The sequence below is a fragment of the Diceros bicornis genome, chromosome 35 (genome assembly GCF_020826845.1).
Source record: "Diceros bicornis minor isolate mBicDic1 chromosome 35, mDicBic1.mat.cur, whole genome shotgun sequence".
Classification (NCBI taxonomy): domain Eukaryota; kingdom Metazoa; phylum Chordata; class Mammalia; order Perissodactyla; family Rhinocerotidae; genus Diceros; species Diceros bicornis.
The window spans coordinates 7,297,793-7,322,967 of NC_080774.1; the positions used below are offsets into that span (position 1 = coordinate 7,297,793).

General features: G+C 56.1%; 1 protein-coding gene across 6 annotated transcripts in view; it reads left to right on the forward strand.

Annotated features, from left to right (window-relative positions):
- The window catches only part of PITPNM2 (phosphatidylinositol transfer protein membrane associated 2), a 140,227-nt gene that overhangs the window by 108,405 nt on the left and 6,647 nt on the right, over positions 1-25,175 (forward strand). For 3 of the 6 annotated variants that reach the window (XM_058531298.1, XM_058531302.1, XM_058531300.1), the window contains exons 3-16: positions 5,956-6,170; positions 7,305-7,426; positions 9,607-9,834; positions 12,729-13,037; positions 14,367-14,462; positions 16,609-16,713; positions 16,928-16,998; positions 19,876-20,123; positions 20,532-20,721; positions 20,878-20,997; positions 21,600-21,817; positions 22,340-22,518; positions 23,935-24,105; positions 24,623-24,772. In XM_058531298.1, coding sequence (XP_058387281.1) covers positions 5,956-6,170; positions 7,305-7,426; positions 9,607-9,834; positions 12,729-13,037; positions 14,367-14,462; positions 16,609-16,713; positions 16,928-16,998; positions 19,876-20,123; positions 20,532-20,721; positions 20,878-20,997; positions 21,600-21,817; positions 22,340-22,518; positions 23,935-24,105; positions 24,623-24,772 — 2,422 coding nt within the window. Of the gene's footprint in view, positions 1-5,955; positions 6,171-7,304; positions 7,427-9,606; positions 9,835-12,728; positions 13,038-14,366; positions 14,463-16,608; positions 16,714-16,927; positions 16,999-17,265; positions 19,035-19,875; positions 20,124-20,531; positions 20,722-20,877; positions 20,998-21,599; positions 21,818-22,339; positions 22,519-23,934; positions 24,106-24,622; positions 24,773-25,175 lie in introns of those variants that run through there. The other 3 variants (XM_058531301.1, XM_058531303.1, XM_058531304.1) reach the window with 2 other exon arrangements.

The window sequence follows — 25,175 nt, forward strand, 5'->3', positions numbered from 1 at the left end:
GCACTCTGGAAATTCCTCAGCCTGTTCAAGGACCAGGCTGATCTGCCAAAGCTGCTGTTCATCCTGTGCCTTCTTAATTCCCGCCCAAGCCAGGGGAGCCCCGGACCACGGCAGGCCACCCCTCAGCTCCACCTGGCTTGCTGGGTGGGTGGCGTCGAGATCCCAGGGGACTGACTTTCACCTTTACGATATCCACAGCTCTTATGGGCATTTAATCACCTCTGACTCTGGGCTCCTCAAAAACACCTGCCATCTTCACCCCCCTTTTTGAGGTGTTTTTATTTTTAACATCTATCCTCATGCCTCCAGTTAATGCAAAACATCCCACGGCCTTGTACGTGATGCCTCCTACAGGCCCGGGGCTGCCCATGCACACTGGCTCTTCCAAGCCCACGTCAGCTGCCTGCCTTTCAGGGCTGACCTCTCTGCTCCCACTCCAGCATTTGTCTTCCCTGCCTCTGGCCCCGAGTTCCTGGGGGCTCCATCCACCGTGGGTGTAATAACAAGCGTGTTATCTCCATTGTGTGACGGTTTCACAGGTATGACCATATATCAAAGCTCACCAGCTGTACCTTCACATATATATGGTTTGTTGCATGTCGGTCAGACCTCAATAAATCTGTTAAAAAACTGAGTTAAATTCACGAGACTTTTCTGTGCCCGGCCCGGGCTGAGAGCTGGGGTACAGAGATGAATGAAAAGTGCTCGCTGCTCTCCAGGCACGTCTTGGGAGGGTGGATGCGTTTGCAGCCCACTGAGTACAGACCAGAGCAGTGATCCAGGAGCCAGGGAGCTGGATGTTCACAGGGCTTCGGGCCAGGGCTCCAGGAGTGCATGGTTCTGAGATGGGCCTTACAAGATGGATAGGCCTTCAAGGAAGGCAGCTGCATTTTTATGGGGAGACGAGCAAGACCTTAGTTCATTTCCCACTAGTCCCCCTTACCAGCTGGCATGGCGGCTTAGAACAGACCTGCCTCCTGAACTAGCCACCTCTTCCCTGAGGGTGTGAACAAGATGGGATGAGCTCACGTGTCCAAGTGCCTCGCAAAAAAGAAAAAAGTTGGCCTGGCTGAGAGAGAGCCTTCTATCCTAGGAGGAGCCCAGCAAATGCTTGCCTGGGAGCCAGCCATCAGAGACAGCTCAGCCAGGACCCTGGACAGCTCTGAGAACTGCCGCTTTCAGGGGTTTCTTGGTCTTTGCATCCTCTCCCACCTCCCCTTCATCTGCGTCAGGGTTGCTGGCAGAACTCCTCCTCCACCCACCTACCCCGGGAGCCTCTTGTTTTTGAAGGGTCCTAGCCTCACTGGGTCTGTACTTTCTCTGCACCAGGCCCATGGCAGCTCAGGCCCCTCCTGTGCAGTCCCCAGGCCATAGGGTGGGGGAGGGAATGAGAGGGAGAAGAGAGGGAGAGGGTAGAGGAAGGAGAGGGTTCCCTACCCAGCCTGTGCGAGCAAAGTAGGCAGAGTCACTGGTCAGGCCTCGCCCTAGGTGTGCGTGCCCCTGGGGAGCTGGGCCTGTCTCTCCTGCCCATCTACCGTCTCCACAGGAGGCACCACAGTGCTGCTTACAGGAATGGTTGGCAGGGATGAGGGGGCCTTCTGGTGTGGGCAGAGAAGGTCAGTGCGATTCGAGAAGATGTTGCTCCTAAGTGGCGTGACTGAGAGCCACATCTGTGCCAGGGGAGGCCCGCCCCCCTCAGATGCCATCACTGGAAGGGAGCCAGGGGTAAGCCCTTTGGGATGCCAGCTCCGAAGCTGAAAGAGGTGCCCAGGCTCAGAGGGAACTGGTGACAAGTTGAGACCAGAATCCATTTATTCATTTTACCAATTTTTACTGAGCACCTACTGCGCAGAGGCACCGAAGTGCTGTGCAGGGAGTAGAGGCTGGGCCAGTCTGGGTACCGGTGGCTCTGCCACTGCTTACTGTGGCCCTTGCGCCCCTGAGCAGCCCTCTGGATCCATCGCCATGAGTGACCATAGCCATCTCCCCACAAGTGATGATGGTGGCCTGGGTGCCAAGAGCCTAACAGGTCACCTGCTTTAACCCTCACCATACCTGTGGATGTTGTGGTGTCTGTCCCCATCTTACAGATGAGAGCTTGAGGCTCAGAGATGTCAAGGAACTTGCCCAAGGATGCACAGCTGGCCCAATGCAGCCAGGCTTGTCTGCAGGTGTGGCTTTGCCGTCTCTTCCATGGTGTGTGGAGATCTCTTAGTCCACCCCAGTTCTTACCTTCTCTGAAGTCACAGCCATTGAGAGTTGGAGCAGAGATGCCCCACCCCTGTCTGCCTCTAAGGCCGTGCTCTCTCTGAAGGCTCTAGTGGAGGATCCTGCCTTACCTCTTCCAGCTTCTGGTGGATACTGGCATTCCTTGGTGTTCCTTGGCTTGTGTTTGCATTGCTCCAATCTCTGCGTCTGTCTTCACATGACCATCTTCCCTCTGTGCGTGTCTGTCTCTGTTTTCTCTTCTTATAAGGACAGTGGTCATTGGATCTAGAGCCCACCCTAATCCAGTATGACTTCACCTTAACTAAAAGACTGAAAAGACACTATTTCTAAATAAGGTCACATTCTGAGGTTCTGGGTGGACATGAATTTTGAGGGGGCCCTTCAACCCACTGTAGCAGGGCTTGGGCAGATAGGTGTCCCCATGCCCACTTACAGTTTTGGAAATTGAGACCAGAGAGAAGTGACTTGTCCAGGAAGAGAGGGAATTGGTCACAGAGTTGGGACTAGAATCCACTGATTGCTCAATATATATCTATCGAGCCCTACCTTGTGCCGTGGTGTTTCCTCCAGGAGCTCATGCTGTGGGTGAGCAGCCCCGGAATCAAACAGGTCTCAGTTCTAGTCCTGGCTCAGCCATTTGGTAACCGTGTAACCTCAGACAAGTCCCTCCACCTCTCTTGGCCTCCACTTTACCATCTGTAGATTGGGGATAATAGCAGTGCTGCACGTCTCTCAAGGGGTTGTGGCAGTAACTAAAGGAGAAAGAACATGCAGAGCACTTAGTACAACCACTAATACACGAAGCTGCCGTCAGAAGTGGGAGCTGAAAGTGTCCAGGAAATGGCTGTTTTCCTTACGGAATCTCAGCCACAGTCCAGGAGCTCCTTTAAATACCGAGGGATGGTGCGCCTGCTCTGACCCCACCTATGACCTCAACCAGGGTCTTTTCTTCTTTTTTTCTGAAGGAGACTCGTCACTTTGGGCCATGGAGATACAGCACGTCTTTGTGCCCCAGAGAGGGATGTGCCTCAGGGGTGAGGCAGTGCTGTTGGGAATACCTCTGTGTGCATAGGTGTGTGCACTTAGGGACGTGTGTGTGTGCAAGTGCACACCTGCTGTTCAGGAAGCGGACCGAAGATGGCCTTGGCGATGCCATCATGTTACCATGGAAGCAGATGCTGAGCTTAAAGTCATCAGCACCTCGACCACAGATTTTCTGCATAAGCAGAAACCTGAGCTTCTGGACACTGGGAAGGACATTTGTGGCAGAGACACTTAGGAGTGACCCAGGCGTCATATCTGTCAGGCGCTGCCTCTGAGGCCCTTTGCTGCTTCCCACGTCTGAGCTCTCTGAAGTCTTATGGAGTACAAGGGGCAGGACTAGGTTTTGTTTGTTTGTTTGTTTTGTTTTGTTTTGTAGCAGCTTTATTGAGATGTAAGTCACACACCACACAATTCACACATTTAAAGTGTATAGTTTAGTCGTTTTTAGTACATTCACAGAGTTACGAAACCATCACCACAATCAATTTTAAAACATTTTCATCTCCTCCAAAAGAAGTCATTCACTGTTTTTCCCGCGTCCCTAGACAACCAATAATATACTTTCTGACTCTATGGACACCTATTCTTACCTATTCTGGACATTTCATATCAGTGGAGTCATACAGTATGTGGCCTTTTGTGACTGGCTTCTTTCACTTTGCACAATGTTTTCAAGGTTCATCCACGTTGTAGCAGGTGTCAGTGCTTCAGTCCTTTTTATGGCCGAATCATGTTCCATTGTATAGATGTAATTTGTTTATCCGTTTTTCAGTTCACGGACATTTGAGTTGTTTCCACCTTTTGGCTACTGTGAGTAATACTGCTATGAACATTCGTGTACAAGTTTCTATGTTTACATATGTTTTCATTTTCTTGGATGTGTACCTAGGGGTGGAATTGCTGAGTCATGTGGTAACTCTACATCCAACTTGTTGAAGAACTGCCAAACTGTTTTCCACAGCGACTGCACCATTTTACATTCCCACCAGCAATGTATGAGGGTTCAAATTTCTCCACATCCTCACCAACGCTTGTTATTGTCTGTGTTTTTAGCCATCCTAGTGGGTGTAAAGTGGTATCTCATTGTACTTTTGATTTACATTTCCCTACTAACTAGTGATATTGAGCATCTTTTCATGTGCTAATTGGCCACTTGTATATCTTCTTTGGAGAAATGTCTATTCAAGTCCTTTGTCCATTTTTGAATTGGGTTGTTTCTTTGTTGTTGAGTTGTAAGAGTTCTTTATATATTTTGGATACAAGTCCTTTATCAGATATATTATTTACAAAAATTTTCTCCCATTCAGTGGGTTTTCCTTTTACTCTCTTCATAGTGTCCTTTGATGCACTAAAGTTTTTAAATTTTGATTAAGTCCAATTTTTCAATTTTTTTCTTTGGTTGCTTGTGCTTTTGGTATTGTGTTTAAGAAAACATTGTCAAATTCAAAGTCAGGATGATTTTACCCCTATGTCTTCTAAGAGTTTTATAGTTTAAGCTCTTACATTTAGATCTTTGATCCATTTTGAGTTAATCTTTGTATATGGTGTGAGGTGGGGGTCCAACTTCATTCTTTTGCATGTGGATATCCAGTTTTCCCAGGAGCATTTGTTGAAAAGACTATTCTTTCCCCTGTTGATGGTCTTGGCCCCTTTGTTGAAAATCAGTATATATCGTATATAGATATATGGGTTTATTTCTAGACTCTCGACTCTAGGCCATAGATCTGTCTGTCCTATGCCAGTACTACACTATTTTGATTACTGTAGTTTTGTAGTAAGTTTTTATAGTAAGTTTTTATATAGGAAAGTGTGAATACTCCAACTTGGTCTTGTTTTAAAGATTGTTTTGGGTCTTTGAGATCCCTCACAATTCCCTATGAATTTTAGGATCAGGTTTTCCATTTCTACCAAAAAGGCCATTGGGATTTTCTAGGGATTGCATTGGATCTGAAGATTGCTTTGTGGAATATTGACATCTTAACATCTTCCAGTGCATGAACATAGATGCCTTTCCATTTATTTGGGTCTTTAATTTCTTCCAGCATTGTTTTCCAGTTTCAGTGTACAAGTCTTTCACCACTTTGGTTAAATTGATTCCTAGGTATTTTACTCTTTTGGGTGCTATTATAAATGGAAACGATTTCCTTTTTGCGTTGTTTGTTTTTGTGTTTTGATTTTGTATCCTGTAACTTTTCTGAATTCATTTATTATATCTAACAGGTTTTGGGGGAATTCTTTAAGATTTTCTGTATATCAGATTACGTCATCAGCAAATTGAGATAGTTTTACTTCTTCCTTTCCAATTTGGATGCCTCTTATTTTTTCTTTTTCTTGCCTAGTTTCTTTGGATAGCACCTCCAGTACAATGTTGAATAGAAGCAAGAAAGCAGGCGTCCTCATCTTCTTCCTGACCTTGGGGACGCTTTTAGTCCCGGGACAGAAGGGTGGAGGAGTTTGCCCGTGCAGTGCTGGGGCTCAGAAGAAACTCGTGGCCTGTTCAGTCTCCTGCAGGAGTGCTGGGGCACGTGGAGCCTGGGTCTGGATTTGGGGGTTCTGAAGTGACACAGAGGGAGCCAGCCTGGTTGGCTAAAGCCTCTCATCCTTTCGGCACCCCTGGGCCCGGTCTTCCTTTCTGCAGAGTGCCATGGCCCCCACACATCACGGGTGCTTTTGTCCCCGCAGAAGAAGAGCCGTAACGAGACGTATGGCGAAGGCAGTGGTGTGGAGATCCTGGAAAACCGGCCGTACACGGACGGCCCTGGCGGCTCCGGGCAGTACACGCACAAGGTGTACCACGTGGGCATGCACATCCCCAGCTGGTTCCGCTCCATCCTGCCCAAGGCGGCCCTACGGGTGGTGGAGGAGTCCTGGAATGCCTACCCCTACACCCGGACCAGGTGAGCCTGCCCCCACACCCCCTGCCGTCTGGGGGGATGCAACCCTGCGGCATAGATCCCTGGGGTGGCCCTTCAGGCAGGCTCAACCCCTACACCCCCAAGGAACCCAGTCTCCCAAGGAGCTGAGCTTCTGTTCCAGGTGGCCTCCATTCCAGGAGACTCCGTCCTCAGGAAACAGGCAGGAGAGAGACGAGTGCACCCCTAGATGCCTCCCAGCCTGCCCAGGGGAGGAGGCCAGGAAGGCATGAATCAAGCGAGGGCTGTCTGAGACTCCTTTGCCGCCTGGGAAGGCTCAGGGAATACAAACTCACTTTAATATTTGCCTGAGAATGCAGGACAGTCAGTTGACTGGGAAGAAGACAAACTGAGGATAGACCAGATGGCTTAAGATTCCCTCCAACCCTGAGTCCTTCAGCTACTATGATGATGTTTTGTTGCATCCCATGTTGAGCAGGGCCTTCCTTTGTGTCTCCCCTGGTAGGGGGTTCTTCAGTCTGTGACCTCCACCCGCCCAGTGTAGTTGAGCACTGCTGGGTTAGAACAGATGGGGGCTGCTGCCCACGAGCCTCCTGGGGCTTCCTTCCCCACACTCGGTGAGGGCCTGGAGCTTGTCAGAGGATCCGCTGAGGCTATTCCTCTTCCCAACAGCACTTTTCCTCCTCTGAGCTCCTCTCCAGCCAAGAGAGGGGCTATTCCCCTGTTGCTAGACCTGGCTCCTTGGGGAATTGGTGGGGAGGGCGTGTGGGCGTGTCACACGGAGTGCTGCTCCAGATTCAGCCTGCTTAACGGTACGCCACCATAGCTGTGCTTGTGGCACGTCTGTGTGTGCCTGAGTCCACACGATGCCTTACACACGTGGACAATGGACACAGCACTTCCAGCAGCTTCCTGCAGCATCTCCTTCCACCTAAACCCATCCCTACCTCTGACCTGGCCGTGGCAGTCCTTGGGACAAGGTGCAGGTCCAGGAGGTGGATGGGACAGATGCATCTCAGCCACCACTCCAGCTCTCCTTCTCCTCCCATCTGGGGCCCTTCTCTCCTGCCCAGCAGGGTCCGGCAGGCCCTGGCCCCGCCATCCTACACCCACTCCCTCCAATCACGGGTCCTGATGGATGCTTTCCTTCCCCCACAGGTTCACGTGCCCTTTTGTGGAGAAATTCTCCATTGACATCGAAACCTTTTATAAAACCGATGCTGGAGAAAACCCCAATGTGTTCAGCCTGTCTCCTGTGGAAAAGAACCAGCTGACGATTGGTAACGGTCCACTGCGAGGCTCCCACCCCGGGAAGGGCAGAAGCCCTGCAGGGCGGTGTTCCGGCTTTCCCTGCCCACGGGCCCTCTGGTTCTGCCCCTGGTCTCCTGGCCTGGCAGGCTCCAGACTGGCTCCTGTCCTGGGGGTGAGGTCAGAGTCCAAGCAAGCATGAGGGGCTCTGGGGGAGGCAGGGTGGGCCTCCTCAGCCCTATTTTCCTGACATGCACATCCAAGCTAAGTGCCTTTCCCACCCCAGCCCCTTCCCTCCATCCCTCTGAGGGGTTCCCACCCCCAGAAGAGCACGTGTGTATTCAGGGGCCATCTTAGGCTGACAGCCATGCGTGAGTGCAGCGGGCCTGGTGGGGCCTTGATGGCGGGTGGCCTCTGTCCACTCTCATCTGGCTGACTATGCCGTGCAGGAAATGGGTCCCATTTGTTAAATCTTCTTCTTTTTCAAGAGAGGCCAGAAATCAGGATTTTCATATGAAAGCTCCCAATTCCTAAATGTTGGAAACTAATTAAAAATCTTTATAAATAAACTTACGCTGGCCAAACAAAACACATCTGTGGGCCAACTGCAGCTCAACAGCTGCCAGTCTGCAGCCTCCGGGTTCCAGGCCCAAAGGAGCGAGCCACCGTGGAGGCGTTTCAGACAGGTGCACGGCTGGCAGTGGAGAGGTGGTTGCCGGCACCCCAGGAGCGAACTCCCAGGGAGCCTCTGATGGCCGTGTAGGGCTTTTCCCTGCGACACCCCCAGCCCCCTCCCTCCTGCTGGGGTTTTCAGGCCCCACTGAGGTTTGGGAGCTATGTTAGTGTGCTTGGGCTGCCAGAACAAAGTACCACAGACCGAGTGGCTGAAACACAGAAGTTTATCATCTCACAGTTCTGGAGGCCAGAAGTCCGAGATCAAGGTGTCGGCAGGGTTGACTCCTTCTGGGGTCACTGAGGGAGAATCTGTTCCGTGCCCCTCTCTAGCTTCTGGTGGCTGCTGGCAATCCTTAGCATTCCTTGGCTTGTAAACACATCACCCCAATCTCTGCCTCCCTCTTCACATTGCATTCTCCCTGTGTGCATCTGTGTCCAAATGTCCCTTTTTTATAAGCACACTAGTCATATGGAATTAGAGCCCACCCTAATGACCTCATTTTAATTTGATTACATCTTTAAAGACCCTGTCTCCAAATACGGTCACATTCTGAGGTCCTGGGTATCAGGACTCCAACATGTGAATTTAGTGGAGGCACATTCTACCCATAACAGGAGAGAAGGACTCAGCATGACGCGGGCCCTCTGGCAGCTGTCTGTCCAGCCTCAGACACTGCTTGAGCTCCGCGGGCTCCCCTCTGGAGGCCACCTGCCATGGTTCCTAATTCGCAGACCTCCCCTTGGTGGCCCTTGCCTGCCCGAGTTGGCTGGGCATGTGATCTGCTCCGGGCAGGATGTCCATCCCTCACTAAATGCCACTGCCCTCTGGCCGCTTCTGACCCCTCGCTGGTTTTGGCAGAGCTGACGTCTGTGTCTGCAAACTACAGACCAGACTCAGTGCTGGCCGGCAAGCCAGGGAGATGAGACAGCCAGGGCCTGGCTGGGGCAGAACTCCACACATCCGGAAGAAGGACTCTCTGAGCCACAAACCCTGTCCTGGGTTCCTTCTCACCAAATGCTTACCCAGCCCTGTCTAACACACCCATGCCTTGGGAATGAGCGTAACGGGGTAGTTTTGACTTTGGGGAGGAAGCATGTGACAAGAGGTGGCATTCCTCTTGCCACCCCCACCAGCCCCCAGTCCTGTTTCCCGCACGCCCAGCTCTTTGGCATCTGCTGCCTGCTCTCATCCTGGACCAGCTCAGGCCTGAGAACCCCCGCAGGGCCCCTTCAACCATCTCTTTCCATCTCCTCCCTTCTGACCTGTCTAGCAGGGGTTTGCTAGCAGGCCAGCCTGCCTCAAAACCCCTATATAGTTTCCCTTCAGGGTACCAGAAAGATGCAGTCCCCACAGCTGGGGGAGCTCGGGGTCAGTGTGGCCCGGAGCAGCATCCTCATCCACGTGTCGGGCTCTGTGGCCCATCGAGGCCCAGACTCTGTGAGGATCTGGGGGTGGCAAGGACATAGGGAAGAGATGGACAGGGAGGGGTGGGGTGGAGGCGGAGCAGAATTGGCCACTCGCAGGGTCTCCCCACAGACTTCATCGACATTGTCAAGGACCCCGTGCCCCCCAACGAGTATAGGACTGAAGAGGACCCCAAGCTGTTCCACTCGACCAAGACCCAGCGGGGGCCCCTGTCCGACAACTGGATCGAGGAGTACAAGCAGCAGGTCTTCCCCATCATGTGCGCCTACAAGCTGTGCAAGGTGGAATTCCGCTACTGGGGCATGCAGTCCAAGATCGAGAGGTTCATCCACGATACAGGTAAGCAGGCCGGGCGCTGGCCTGTCTGCGCCCCCTACCTGCCCACCTCCTCTCTCGGCGGCCACCTGTGACTCATGTTTCCATCTCACTCCCGAAAGGTGACCCCAAAGCCCATGTGCAGCTTCCCACCTGGTTTCTCCTGACCACCCATAAACACTTGCCGAGGCCCTACAGACAACAGGCAGTGTATGTCGGCCCCTTAAGAAGCCCTGGGCCCTGCCCCCTGATACTCCTGGCTGGTTTATTTGTAACATGTGGTGCCCACCCACCAGGGGGGAACAGCCCCAGAGGACAGCTTCCTGGCTGCTTACCTACACCTCTCAGAGGCGCCAGGGGCCCCAGACCCCAGGCCCTGCCCCCAGCTCTGCCTCCACACATTGGGCTGGAAGTTCCAGGGGCAGAGCGTCTTGGACATCAAAGTGTCTTTGCACCATGCCGTCCTGGCCTGGAGCAGGTGCCCAGGGAACAGGTAGACCAACAGATGACCTGGGATTCCTGGCCCTAGTGGTGCTGACCCAGGCTTCTCCCTCCCCTATAGCCATCAGCTCCCTACTTGTCCCAAGGTCACAGCATGAGGTCAATGCCAAGGGCTTGGTCCCAGCCCTAAGACTCATGATCCAGGAGCGGCCCCTAGGCAGTCACCTTTTGACTCCAAGAGCAGGGGGACTTAGTTTAGGCGTGAACAGAGCCAACTGTTTTTTTTTTTTTTTTTAACAGTTTCTTCTGAGGAAGAGTGGCCCTGCACTAACATCTGTTGCCAATCTTCCTTTTTTTTTTTCTCCCCAAAGCCCCAGTACATAGTTGTGTATCATAGTTGCAGAGTTGTAGCTCTTCTGTATGGGACTCCGCCTCAGCATGGCTTGTTGAGCTGTGCGTAGGTCCACGCCCAGGATCTGAACCTGTGAACCCCAAGGCCACCAAAGCAGAACGCGCGAACTTAACCACTACGCCACCGGGCAGGCCCCAGAGCCACACTACTGATAGCATACTTTACACGTGTCATATCAGCTCACAATGACCTGTGAGGGTGGCCATTGTCACCCCCGTTTGCAGAGGAGGAAGCAGAGACCCAGCGCTAGTCTGAACCCAGATCTCCTGTCCCAGCCGCCCTTGATCTGAACTAATGTTCTCACGCCAGCAGGCTGGGGCGTCTCATCAGACGGTCTGTTTAGTGTGGGTACTGGCTCACCCCGGGGGGTGGCGTGCCTGAGGCCATGGCCAGGCCTGGGGGGGGACACAGACAGGCCTGGCTGAAGGAGGGACCTTCCAGGAGCAGGGCTGAGAGGCAGTTTCCTCCAGGTGGGCATTTAGGAATGAAGGCGTTTAGAAGGGACGGCCAGGAGGCAGAGTGGCCTGAGCGAGGCTGGGAATGGGAATCAGGAAGTGAGCCGGGAGGAAAGGCCACCATTGACCAGCCTGGGAAGGTGAAACGGCTTGTCCACTGGGATAGCCGCTCCGCATTCTCTAGGAAAGTGGAAGGTGCGTGCCCTGAGAGGCAGTGACATCCCTCCTGGGTTTGCCCCCTGGAGAAACTCTCGTGCACGTTCCAGAATGTTCAGAGCAGCAGGTTTGTAAAAGCAAAACGGACAAACAATGGAAGTGAGCCAAGAGCCCATTGGCAGGAGAAGGAATAAATAAAATGTGATGTTTCAAACAAATAAATACCATAGAGCAGCAAACCTGAAACACCCAAAAAAGCAAGTGGCAGAGAAATGCATGCAGCGTGACACATACATGTAAATGTCAATAGCATACAAACCAACCCAGCATATTGTGTAGAAAAACACATCCATGTGCTAAAACCAGAAAGAAAAGCGAACAGTAAACACAGAATTCAGGAGGGACCCTTCTGGGGCAGGAGGAAGGCGAGCCCCATGTTACAGATCATGTCTGCTTCCACGCTAGGTGGTGTGGATGGGAATCTTTATTTCTGCTTAATGTTTTCTTAACCAGCTTTACTGAGGCCTAATTTTACGTACCATATACTTCACCTGTTGTAAGAGGACAGTTCCATAAGTTTTAGTATATTCAGAGTGGTGCAAACAGTTCTAGAACATTCCATCACTCCAGTATTTTGTTCATGTTCACGGTCACCCCCACTCCCACCCCAGACCAAGGCAATCCCCATCTGCTTTCTATCTTTATAGTTCTTTTATTATTCTTTATACCTTAAAAGCTATCTTATTTTATATCTTATTTTACGGGTATGATATGTTCTTATATATCTTACTTTATATGTATATATATTCTATTAAAAAATGAGGAGGATTAACCTACTTTGAACTTGAACTTCAACTTGAAGTTTTCAACAGGAAAAGTGTACTAGACATTGAGACAGGAGATTCAGGAAGTCCTCCTCCAGGGCAGGAATCCCCCCCAAAATTCAGTGTGGCTTCTTTTTTTTTTTTTTTAATTTAATTTTATTTATTTTTTCCCCCAAAGCCCCCATAGATAGTTGTATGTCTTAGCTGCACATCCTTCCAGTTGCTGCACGTGGGACACGGCCCCAGCATGGCCGGAGAAGCGGCGCGTCGGTGCGCGCCCGGGATCCAAACCCCGGGCCGCCAGCAGCGGAGCGCGCGCACTCAACTGCTAAGCCATGGAGCCGGCCCCTCAGTGTGGCTTCTGAGCAGACGTATTACCTTGGGAGGCCCTTCTGTTCTAGTTATGGAACCATTGTGAGCTTCTGAGGCCATCTGTGAGCCAGACCCTTCATTTACAGGTGGGGAAACTGAGGCACGGGTGAGCAGTGATGTGCCCGAAGCCACACAGTGGGTGTGGGTCAGAGCCTGACCTGCAACATCAGGGCGCCTCCCAGCCCCAAGACCGGTCCTAGGGGCCTCTGGGGCCACTCTCACTCTGCCTCTCTCTCTCTCCTCCCCCGCCCGGCGCAGGCCTGCGGAAGGTGATGGTGAGGGCTCACCGACAGGCTTGGTGCTGGCAGGACGAGTGGTACGGGCTGAACATGGAGAACATCCGGGAGCTGGAGAAGGAGGCACAGCTCATGCTCTCCCGCAAGATGGCCCAGTTCATCGAGGACGACGAGGAGGCTGCAGAGCTCGCCAAGGACGAAGCCACCCAGGACCAGACCTCCAGGGAGCCCTCCGAGCCCAGCAGCAGCGGTGGGGAGCCCCTGGCAGGCCGGGGCCTGAAGAAGCAGTGGTCCACGTCCTCCAAGTCGTCGAGGTCATCCAAGCGGGGAGGTGGGTTGCGATCCCTCCTTTCTCCACGTGGGGTCCTTGCCCTCTTCCTGTCCACCCCAGTGATAGCCCTCACCCCATCCCGAGGCAGCCCCCTGTCACTGCCAGATAATTCTAACTCGGAAAACAGACTCTTGCTTTTGGACATTGTGGGCCACACCTGCAGGGAGTCAGGACCAACCCCCACTTTGTAGCCCTTGTAGCCCTCCACCTCAGAGTGAAGCCCAGAGTATCCCCCCCCAGGAGGTTCCCCCAGACTCGCCTGCACAGCCGTGTGGGAATCCCACTCCAAACCTCTCCAGAGAGCCAGCTGGCTCTGCAGCTGGTCTGAGGAGCCAGGGTTCACAGGGGGAGGAGTCCTGCACGCCAAGGAGGGGCCTCTGCTCCTGAGGTGGGGGCCAGGCCAAAGGAGTCTGAAAGGCCTCAGATCCTGAGAAAGCCCTTTCTTTCAAACTTTTATGGACGTGCTGTGGCTGTTGGGAAAAACCAGGGCACCCCCTGTAAAGCTATAGTGCCCTCTGCAAATCCAGGTTTTCCCACACCAGGCTTGTCTGTCCTGTGCCGAAGGGATCCATGGGAATATATGCATCGATACTTTTGTGTGTGTGTGTGTGAGGAAGATCAGCCCTGAGCTAACATCTGTTGCCAATCCTCCTCTCTTTGCTGAGGAAAATTGGCCCTGGGCTAACACCTGTGCCCATCTTCCTCTACTTTATATGTGGGACACTGCCATAGCATGGCTTGGTAAATGGTGTGCAGGTCCGCACCCAGGATCTGAACCTGTGAACCCCGGCTGCCAAAGCGGAGCGTGCAAACTTGACCACTATGCCACCGGGATAGCCCCATGTCAATACCTTTTATATCACTCACGTCCCCCCACTGCCCTCCATCCCCATCTGTCGGCAGCAGAGTTTAAAGGGCTCACTTCTGGGCAGACCTAGGTCAAAGGCACAGGAGTGGACCCAGGCCTTTGTGACTGCACGTCCTGGCCTTACCCCAATACTCTCCCACCTCCACGTCCTCCCCCAGACACAACTGCACTGTGCCAGGTGGGCTGGGAGGGGACCATCTTGAAAGTTCCAGGAGCTTCCACCAAGATGAGCCAGGGCAACCCCACCCTTCGTTTCTCTACTTCATTCTCTTCGGAGCCTCCTGCCCCCTGCTCCAGCCACATCTACCAAGCGGGCTGTGTCTAGTTCCCATGGCAGCGTGGATCGTGCCCCTTTGGGGCCTACAGGTCTTCCTCACACCTTCCTGCCTTCTGCCCACTCAGCTCAGCCGCTCAGTCCAGTCCAGCTGGGTGGTCGGTCAGTCTGAGGTTTTGCCTTCCAGCAAGCCCTTCCCGACACAGCATCTCAGAGTGGAGGATGCAGAGTATCGCCCGGGACTCAGACGAGAGCTCAGACGATGAATTCTTTGATGCTCATGGTAGGTGAGCTCCTGGAGCACTCTGGGGGCCTTCCTGGGAGAGGTAGGGGAGGGCTCTGAAAGGGTCCGGGGCGGGGGATGTGGGCTGAGGTGGGAATTACCTGTGGAAAAAACCTGGTGATTAGCACGGCATGCAGGGTGGGGCAGAGAATGAGATGAAGTCACCCGGAGTCTGGGGTCTCAGGCTCGCCCTAACCAGATATCAGGATGTGCAGTGGGCCTGGCCAGTGGGGACCATTCTCTCAAACTCCCCAAAATGGATTTACGATCAGACGGCAGCTTTTTTCCATACGTGAATTTATTTCCTTAAGAAGCTTTACAAAAGCATTTTAACTTATTATAATTTTCCAATTTTTTATAATTTCCTTATTTCTTTCCTGGATTAAATTAATGCACATCTAATGTAGAGACTTTAGAAAATGCAAACAAGCAGAAAATATGTGAAGTACCCATTTTCCTGCTAATCCCAAAATAAGCACAGCGAGCATCCAGCCTGCATGCTGTATGATGAATCACCCCCGGCGCTGGGAAGATTCAAGTACAAAACGCCCGCTTTGTACCTCGGCCGTTCCTCTCGAGGAAGTCAGAGGGACCGCAGGCAGGTGCGGGAGACAGGTTTCCAGTTTGCAGTTTACAAGGCAGGACACAGGCTCAGAAAGGGACAGGGACGTGCCCACAAGCACCAGCAGGGCACAGGCGGAGCCAGAGCCCTCTCATGCTGCTGCCATGTCTTGGAGCGGGCAGAGGAGTCACCTAGTTATGGCATCTTAGGTAACTGGCTGGCTCTCAAGGGAAAGAACTTGGGGAGTCAATGTCTAGGCAAAAGGGAGGTGCCTGGTTTGGCCCTGGCACGGGGACCTGGAACAGTTGGCATGTGGTTCCTGAGTTGCCCTCTGCACCTGGGACCTCCCCGAGGGTGGAGAAGGGTGTTTGGCCCCAGCCAGGCCAAGAGGCTAAGCCTCTCCTGGCCCTGTGTCGCTGACATGAGGAAAATACATATCTAACGTAGAAACTTTAGGAAAAGCTAGAAAAGAGAAGAGACAACAAAGCAGGAGATTCCAGAGCAGCAGTGTCCTGGGGAAACTGGCGCCGTGACCCACTGCGTGCTGGAGGAGGGACCCACACACACCAGAGCCCAGACAGTGGCCTCCAAGCCAGCGGTCACACAGGTGGAAGTTCTCAGAAAAGCAGAAAAAAGAGTCATGGATGGACATGTTCCCAGCAGCACTTTCCTCTAAGCTGTACTTTTGTGGACATTAAAAACAGTCAAGAGGGGCCGGCCCGGTGGCGCAAGCGGTTAAGTGCGCGCGCTCCGCTGCGGCGGCCCGGGGTTCGCTGGTTCGGATCCCGGGCGCGCACCGACGCACTGCTTGGCAAGCCATGCTGTGGCGGCGTCCCAGATAAAGTGGAGGAAGACGGGCACAGATGTTAGCCCAGGGCCGTCTTCCTCAGCAAAAAAAGAGGAGGATTGGCGGATGTTAGCACAGGGCTGATCTCCTCACAAAAAAAAAAAAAAACAGTCAAGAACATTACTGATGAGTGGAGGAACAGAATGTGGTCCCTCCATACCATGGAACGTGGTTCAGGCATAAAGAGGAAGGAAGTACTGACACATGGGAGAACCTCAAAACACCATGCTGAGTGGAAGGCGCCAGACACAAAAGACCACAAATTGTACGACCTCATTTATAGGAAATGTCCAGAATAGGCAAATCCAGACAAAGCAGATGGGTGGTTACCCAGGGGCTGGGGGAAGGGGAATGGGGAGGGACTGCTGATGGGGACGGGGTTTCCTTTTGGGGAGATGGAAATGTTCTGGAACTAGATAGAAGTGGTGGTTGCACAGCATTGTGAATGTGCTAAATGCTACTTTAAAATGGTTAAAATGCTGAATTTTATGTTACGTGAATGTGACCACCATTTTTTAAAAAGGTCAGGCAGAAGCCCCGTGGGTGTGCAGCCATGTGTCCATCCTGTTAAGGAAGAGAGAGAGCAGAACTGAGCATGGAGGGGCACATGGGTCAGAGAACCATGGGAGCACCCTGAGCGGCCATTCTAGGCCCTCCGCCTCCGGAAGCCAGGCCTCTCAGACCCCCCAGTGCCTGCCCTCCCTCGGGGTGCTGAAGCCCCTCTCTCTTCTCCCCAGAGGACCTGTCTGATTCAGAGGAAATCTTCCCTAAGGACATCACCAAGTGGAACTCCAACGACCTCATGGACAAAATCGAAAGCCCTGAGCCGGAGGACACGCAGGGTAACCAGCCAGGGGGCTGCAGGGCCTGGGGAGGGCGGCTGCAGGGGCCAAGCCCCTCCTCTCTGACCCAGCTCCTGTGCAGTGCCAGGCATCCGGGGGCGGGGTTAGGGGTAACACACTGGGACCTGCTCCTCACAATCACAGCCTCTGTTCTGTGGGCCTGCGGCTGCCCGTTGCCCCTCCACTCACAGCACCCACTGCTTCTGTGTTGCAGATGGTCTGTACCGCCAGAGCGCCCCCGAGTTCAGGGTGGCCTCTAGTGTGGAGCAGCTGAACATCATCGAGGTGGGTGCCTGGGGGCCAGAGGGCCAGGGGCTGTGCTGCAGAGGCCCCAGAGCTGCCGGGGGAGGGGGCAGTTCCCGTGGGGGCTATGGAGGCAAAACTTCACACCCAGAGCCTCATGTCCACACTGGCCTGGGCGCCATCCGAGAAGCCTGGGGCCCGCCCCCTCTGACGCCCCTGAGAACCAGCAAGGACTACAGACAGCCCCCAAGGAAGGCCTTGACCTAGCTCCACCCATGGAAAGTAAAATGAGAAACTTGGAAATTCCAGATCAAAAATAAGATCCTCACCTTGTGCCCAGCCTGTCTGCAGTCCCTGAAGAGACAAGGATGGAAGGGGAGGAAGCACGGACCATCTAGGCAGGAGTGATGTGGCTGGCAGTGCCGCCCCACTGGGGCAGGCAGAGCTCTCAGTGTCCAATAAAGCTGTCTTGGTAGAGTGCCTGTGTCCGCTTTGGGGGTTCTTTACACGGAGCTCATGCCCCTTCTCCTCCTCCACCTGTAGGCAGTCAGAGCTGTTTGCACTGGGGGCAGGAGCCAGGGCCGAGCGGGACTGTCACACACTGCAGTCACCACACTGCTCTGGCCTCAAGCTGCCCAAGGTGGAGATGGCACCTCTGGGGACTCGGGACCCTTGGGGAGTTTGGACTGGGTTGGGGAGCATCCATACCACCCTCTTGCTCTTGGGGTTTTCCTTAAGGTCTGAGGTTGAAGTGCGCTTTTCTAGAAGGGTAGCTAGGATGAGGGGAGTCCATTTCCAATTGCTGGTTAATGGTGATAAAGCAAACGGAGCCCCCTCCCCACCGATGGCGCACACAGCTCTGACGGCCCCCTGGGGAGGGGCAGAAGGGGCCTTGGGGTCTAGATCTGCCTCGGGATGCACATTTGGACCCCACACGGATTCTGGGGCGCCGCCATCCAAAGCCAGATCCCTTTGCTTGTAACAGCCCCCAAACCGGAGCCTCCTCTGCTGGCCTTGCAGAAGGAGGGCGGCTTTATGGCGACACCGACGGGACCCCCGGCTCTCCAGAGCTGGCTCCCTGGCCCACCAAGTCGCCCTGCCACCCATGGGCTCTGTTCCCACTGAGATCCGAGTCTCAGGCAGGGTGTGCCCCTGTAGAAAGCAGGCTGAATGGGAGGAAAGTTGTGTCTCAGACTGGCCTCCAGGGGTTCCTGAACAGTCCCCAGCCTCCAGTGCTGGGTCCCAGCAGACAGGCACAGGCAGGATTCCCTCAGCGCCCAACTGCCCAGCCCTGCCTGTCCCGCTGACTAAGGGCCGCTGGACTCCGCCTCCCTGTCCAGGTGACGGGGAGGCTGCTGGAAGACTTGTCTTCTGCCAGCCCCTCAGCCCTTGGGGCCATTTGGCGGTTCTGTCCTAGCCTGTGGTCTGGGCAGCCGGTGGCTGAGTTCATTTCTGCCCACGCTGGCTGGCGGTGGGCAATCCTCGTCTGCAGACGGGAGTCGGTCCCAAGCTCTGCTGGGCGTGTGTTCCAGCTCATCTTGGGGAAGAGGCAGCCCAGCCTTGCCTCCGCTCCAGGCCCAGTCCAGCCCACCAGCCTTCCTCCCTTTCTCACTCGCCCGAAGCCCTCTGCTGAAGCCTCGGTGGTTCCCGGCCCGGCCCATTCCTGGTGGCCTCACCAGCCCCTGGGTCCAGTGCCCGCACTGCCCACCCCTCTCCTGGGCTCTGCGGTAACACTTGGGTCCTGCTGCTGTCCCACTTCCCATCATCTGGTGGCCCAGTTCAGGGCCAGCTGCCCCCACACAGGCCCCCCAGGTAGCTTATCCCCTTGCTCTGTCCTCCCGGTTCCTTGGGGACAGACGTCTCTCTTCAGCTCCCTTCCCCGTCCCCCACACCCCCGACATAATACGGGCATGGCAAGTACTCACCAGTGGCCCCTCTTGGGCCTCCTCTAGTCACCCACCAGAAGCTGGGGGCGGGGAGAAGCCCCTGGGGATGGGACCACGGCCTGGGTTGGCAGGAGAGCACTGAGCTGGTGGCAGGAGCTCTGGGTTCCAGTCTGGCTTGGCACTGATGTACTATGTGACATTAGACAAGTCCTTTGGCCCCTCTGGGCCATCACCAGCTCGTCTCTAAACGGAACAGTTCCATACCCCGTGCGGATGTGTGCAAGTCTTGGGTCTCGCTTTGACTTCACAAGCAGGCCTGACCAGCAGGAAGTGGGGTCCTTACCCCTCACAAGTGAGCAGTTCAGATAGACACCCCTGTGCTGCCCTCCCTGCTCTAAGATGCTGGGACTCTGCCGCTGCTCGGACATCTCGGCTCTTGGGGACCTTCGTCTTAGAGTCCAGGAATGGCAGGGCCTGGGGGCCTGGGGACCTGGGGGCAGGAGACAGGGGAGGAGGCCCTGTGTAGATGGAGGGAGAGCTCAGAGCTGCAGGTGGAGCTGCCAGGCTGAGGCCTTGACCTCAGCGCCTCTTAAGCAGCCCTGTGACCTTCAGCCCACCGTGGCCCTGCCTGCTGGGGCCGAGACAGACCTATGCCTGGACACAGACACAGGGAGGACAGGCAGGCCCCCGAGGCCTGGACGGGGCTGAGCCTCTGCCCCCTCCCCAAGGCCTAAAGCCCCAGAAGCCCCTGCCTGGGTCCCCTGAGGGGAAGCGGAGTTTGTGCTTTTGGAGGAACAGATGCCCTCCCTCTGAGTCCCTTATGCCCTGGGCCAGGCTGGCAGATGGGACAGGGCTGCATGTGAGGAGGAGGAAAAGGACCAGCTTGGCCGACACCAGGCCCCATAGCTGAGGAACTGAAATCGGGGTTCTCAGAGGGAGCAATAGGGCCTTGACAGGTTCCCCACAGGGTGACAGGGGCCTCGGCAAGGAGCTGAGTTCCTGGGGAGTTGACGCCCACCCTCCGCCTGCGCAGGACGAGGTCAGTCCGCCGTTGACCGCACCGCCCTCCAAGATCCACGTGCTGCTGCTGGTGCTGCATGGGGGCACCATCCTGGACACAGGCGCCGGGGACCCCAGCTCCAAGCAGGGCGACACCAACACCATCGCCACCGTGTTCGACACCGTCATGCGCGTGCACTACCCAAGCGCCCTGGGCCACCTTGCCATCCGCCTGGTGCCCTGCCCGCCTGTCTGCTCCGATGCCTTCGCCCTCGTCTCCAAGTGAGTGTGCCTGTCTGCTGCTGCCCACCACCCCACCCCCGAGCCCTGAGGGTCAGGCGACTCCCCCAGTGTCGGAACCTCCTGTCCGGACATCCAGACCTGCCATCCAGCCTGTTCTGCTCAGAGGTGGCCAAACCTGTGCAGACGGCTGAGCTTAGAGCCTCAGTTTCTGCATCTGTGATGTGGGCATGCTGACTCGCCTCCGAGATGCAGGGCCTTACTCCCAGACCCTGTTCCTGAAGCCTATGCAGGGCCTGGCCCAAAAGCGTCCCCATGAAGTTTGCTGAGTCATGGCTGAGGCTCTCAGGGTGGCAGGCAGTCCTGCCCTGCTGCTCGGGTCAGGGGAGACAGGGCCCTTGGGCTGAGCTGAGGCCGCCTCCTCTTTCCTGACCGGGCCCCCTCCCCCAGCCTTAGCCCCTACAGCCACGACGAAGGCTGTCTGTCCAGCAGCCAGGACCACATCCCCCTGGCTGCCCTGCCCCTGCTGGCCACCTCCTCGCCCCACTACCAGGAGGCAGTTGCCACGGTGATTCAGCGGGCCAATCTCGCCTACGGGGACTTCATCAAGTCCCAGGAAGGCATGACCTTCAATGGGCAGGTGAGTCATAGGGTGGGGGAAGGGAAGACAGAAGGCTGTGCGGGGTGGGCTGGCCTGGACCTCCAGCCCAGTCCCGGGCGGGGGTGATGGCTCTCCCCAGCCTGTGCCCCAGCAAGCTGGGCAGGTGCTCAGGCCTCTGGGCCTCTCCCTCTCCAGGTCTGCCTGATCGGGGACTGCGTCGGGGGCCTCCTGGCATTCGACGCCTTATGTTCCAGCAACCAGCCGGTGTCTGAGAGTCAGAGCAGCAGCCGCAGGGGCAGCGTGATCAGCGTGCAGGTACCAGTTTCCCATGGCCCCTGGACCAGGGGACCTCCAGGATGGGGACTGGGTCGCCCTTTGGCCCCAGCATCCCTGAGGTCTGCCATAAAAGCACGGAAAGGGCAGAGGTTGGCAGCACAGGTGCCCCGAGGCAGTGGGGTGGGTGCACAGGCAGGAGAACGGCTGTAGTGAGGCCAAGCCTGGAGTGTGAGTGGCTTCAGCAGGTGATGAAGCAGGATCTGCACCGTGGGGAGCAGGGGCTGGTCTTGGGGCGGGTGGCGGGTGGACCCTCTGAGCGTCCCAGCAAGAGAGAGGATCCGAGGTCCCTCTGCTGTAGCGCAGCAAATGGCCTGAGGGGGCTCGTGAGGCAGTGAGATCAGCAGGAGATCACCAAGGTCCGGGTGGCTGGGCCAGGAGTGAAGGCTGTTAGGACTTGGCCAGTGGGCTTGTGGGGCAGTGGGGGCGTGGAGAGACAGGGCTTTCCCTCTGGCTTGGGTGAGAGGCTGGCTGGGCAGTGGCCACAGGACCTGGAGTCAGGAGGGAGGATGCCACTTCCAGGACACTGAAGAGGGGCCAGGCCAGCAGCCACCTGGCAGTGAGCCTGCATGGGGCTGTTCCAGGACACTGACCTGCTGTCCCCGGGCATCCCGGTGAATGCGGCACATGGCAGTGGTGGCGGTGGCAACCTGGAGAGCAGTCGGCACCTGAGCCGCAGCAACATCGACATCCCCCGCAGCAATGGCGCTGAGGACCCCAAAAAGCAGCTGCCCCGAAAGAGAAGTGATTCGTCCACCTACGAGCTGGACACCATCCAGCAGCACCAGGCCTTCCTGTCCAGGTGGGCGGGGGCCAGGGGGTCAGACCATGAGGCCCACTGCCAGGTTAGGACGGGTACTCCAAGAGGGAGGCACGGCTCAGGGTTGAGGATGGGCACCAGGTCGTGCCAGTGGCCAGTGTGAGGGTCCTGGAGGGCCCCAGCCCCGGTCCTGGGAAGCCCAGATCGGGCCCACAGCTCTTCAGCCAAGAGAAAGTGGCTTGTTGGGCGAGGTAGTTGTCTTGTACATGCCAAGGGCCATCTTGAGCCAGAGGAAACAGATTTTCTAGAAGTGGGGTGGGAGGCAGATGTTGCAGTGTGGTCCCGGTCAGGGCTGTCCTGAAGGGGGTGGGCTCCTTAGAGAGGTGGGACCTGCTGTCAGCAGAGGTGCCCCAGCAGGCACTGGGCAGCTGCACCGGCAGGATAGCTCAGAGGTCAAGCCTCTTTTGGGCCTGATGACCCCTGAGGGGTCTCTTTCCGGAGGCTGAGGGCAGGCCAGCCCCAGGAAGGGCTGTAATGTGACCTTGAGCATCCCCCCGTCTGCAGCCTCCATGCCAGCGTGCTGAGGAACGAGCCTAGCTCCCGCCGCTCAAGCAGCTCCACCATGCTGGACGGCACAGGGGCCCTGGGCAAATTTGACTTTGAGATTGCCGACCTCTTCCTCTTCGGGTGCCCGCTGGGGCTGGTCCTGGCCTTGAGGAAGACCGTCATCCCCGCCCTGGACGGTGAGACCCCTATAGGGGTGGGGCAGGGCCTACATGAGCTGGGCAGAGGGTCTCAATGGACCCCTGTCACAACGCAATGGCTGTGTCCCAGCCACCTTCCTGTGTCAGCCTCGTTTCTGCCCTTTCCACCAAGGGCCCATCACTCTCCCATGCTCCTGCATCAGCAGCTCAGTCTCTGGTCTCCATCCCCCAACACCTGCTGTTTCATTTCACCTCCAGGGCACCCCTGGGAGCTGAGGTCCAGAGAGGGAAGGGGCTGCCCCAGGATCGGATGGGGACCGACCCAGGCTCCTGGGCCCAAAGTCTTCCCATAAGGAAGAGATGCAAAGCCAAGCACCTCTAAAGTCTCCTAGGTGCGGTGGCCTGGCCACCCTGCTCCAGGGACCCTCCTCTTGGCTACACAGACCGGGAGGCAGGACGTGTGGGTTGAGCCACCCATCAGAGCAGTGGTCCCTGCCTGGTGCCCCTGGATCACCTGGTGTGGCCCAGGGAGCCCTACCATCCTCACCATGCAGGCCACATGTTATGTCCCAAGGTTACAGAGGGAGAAACTGAGGCTCAGAGGGGTAGACACTTGCCCAAGAGCAAGTAAGCAGTGGCTTACATACAAGTGCACAAGAACTTAGGGACAGTGATATGGAAGCGTTATCTGTACTCATGAAAAACCAGAACCAACTTAACTCCCTCCGAGGGGAGGGGAGCTGGTTAAATAAACTCTGGCACACAGCCATACAACGGAATACCCCACCACAGTTAAAAAGAATGAGGCCCAAGTAAGAGCGCTGATATGAAAGACTTCAACATTTTTTGTGTTAAATGAAAAGCAGAGTTCAAAAAGTATAGCATATGGGGCCAGCTAGGTGGCATAGTGGTTAAGTTTTCATGCTCTGCTTCGGCAGCCCGGGGTGCGCAGGTTTGGATCCCGGGTGCGGACCAACGCACCGCTTGTCAAGCCATGCTGTCGTGGCGTCCCATAGAAGTAGAGGAGGATGGGAACGGACGTTGGCCCAGGGTCAGTCTTCCTCGGCAAGAAGAGGAGGATTGGCAGCCTAGGACACGGTTCCAGTCCTGGTGGGCAGGCTCCACGCTGCTCGCGCTGCTCATGCGCGGGCTACTCCTAAAAGATGTAGGCGGGGCTCCAGCCTCGCGGCTCTGGGGTGGAAGGGAGCCTTTCATATGTCTTCTATCATATACCCTCCTTACTTAAAAAAGTTTTTTTTACCACAGTCATAACTTTCTCAATTAAAAAGATTGTTTAATAAAGGGACAGTGGCCCAAGCAGATCCCAAATTGATACACACATTTTCGAGTTTTTCCGTGGCCCCCAGCCCTGCCCCGATCCCGGCCCGCTGTAGGCCCCGCCCCCATGGGGCGGAGCTAGCTCCAGGCTCGGCGACTCGCGCCCGGTCCCCTCAGTGTTCCAGCTGCGGCCCGCCTGCCAGCAAGTCTACAACCTGTTCCACCCCGCCGACCCGTCCGCGTCGCGCCTGGAGCCGCTGCTGGAGCGGCGATTCCACGCCCTGCCGCCCTTCAGCATCCCCCGCTACCAGCGCTACCCGCTGGGGGACGGCTGCTCCACGCTGCTGGGTGAGCGCCCCGCCCGCGCCCTGGGGAGGGTGGGGGTGGGTGCCGCCCCGGGGCGCTCCAGGGAGGGCGACCTGGCTGAGCACCTCTGCGAAGCTGGACACCTGGTGTAGGTGCGATGACGACATCGCCTCACAGGGCCGGGCCTCACCCCTGGTGCCAGCGGGCAGACTGGAACCAGGGTCCCCTCCCCACTGCCCGGGCCCAGGCAGAGCTGAGGCCCCCGGGGCCACGAGGCCCGCAGGGGTCCCGCCCTATGCTGAGTCCCATCGTGGCCGGCGGCTGCCTCTAAGCCTCTGCCTCGCCTGGCCCGGATATAAAATGCGAGGCAGGGAGCGTGTTTGAGGGCTGACCATCATCTGCTCAGGGCCCTCACCTGCTGGCCTGTCCCACCCGCCCTGGTGTGTGTCCCAGCGTCTTGTCACGTCCTGGTCCTTGAGGAACCGCGCGTGTCTGTGTCCACACAGCCCACAAGAGTGTCTGTTCTTGTCCTCTCTGTTCTCTTCTTGTCTGCCTCCAGTGGAGACCATGCAGAGAAACCCTGAGCTGGTCCTGGAGGGCGGCCCCCTGGCCCCTCTCCCGCCCGGGGACAGCTTCCTGGAAACCAGTATCCCCGTGCCCGCGCTCACCTGGCAAGATGGGCCCCACCTGAGCCCGGGCTCTGCTGAGTGTGTGTAACACCCCTGCTCGTGGTGGTGTCCGCTTCACTGGCTGACTGCTGGTCCTCAGGGACCCCTGTGCCCTCCTTGGCCACTTGGAGTTTGTGGGACTGTGGTGGCGAGGAACAGAGACCAGGCAGGACAGGTCCTGGGGAGCTGGCCTTGGCCCCAAAGCAAAGGGGGTCCAGGAGCGATTGTCCCAGGGTCACCTAGCACAAGTGCCAGGCCAAGGGCTCTGTCCCTCCTTTGTGAGGCTGGCGGGGGCAGCCAGGAGATGAGGTGAGGCCTCGAGCCCACCGAGACCCACCTGCTTCCCCAGGAAAAGCCTTTAGTCCTGGCCAGAGGTTGGATTCTCAGGGTCTGTCCCACCCCTTCTTTCTCTGAGGAGGTCCAGGCACCTCTGTACCCTGTCCA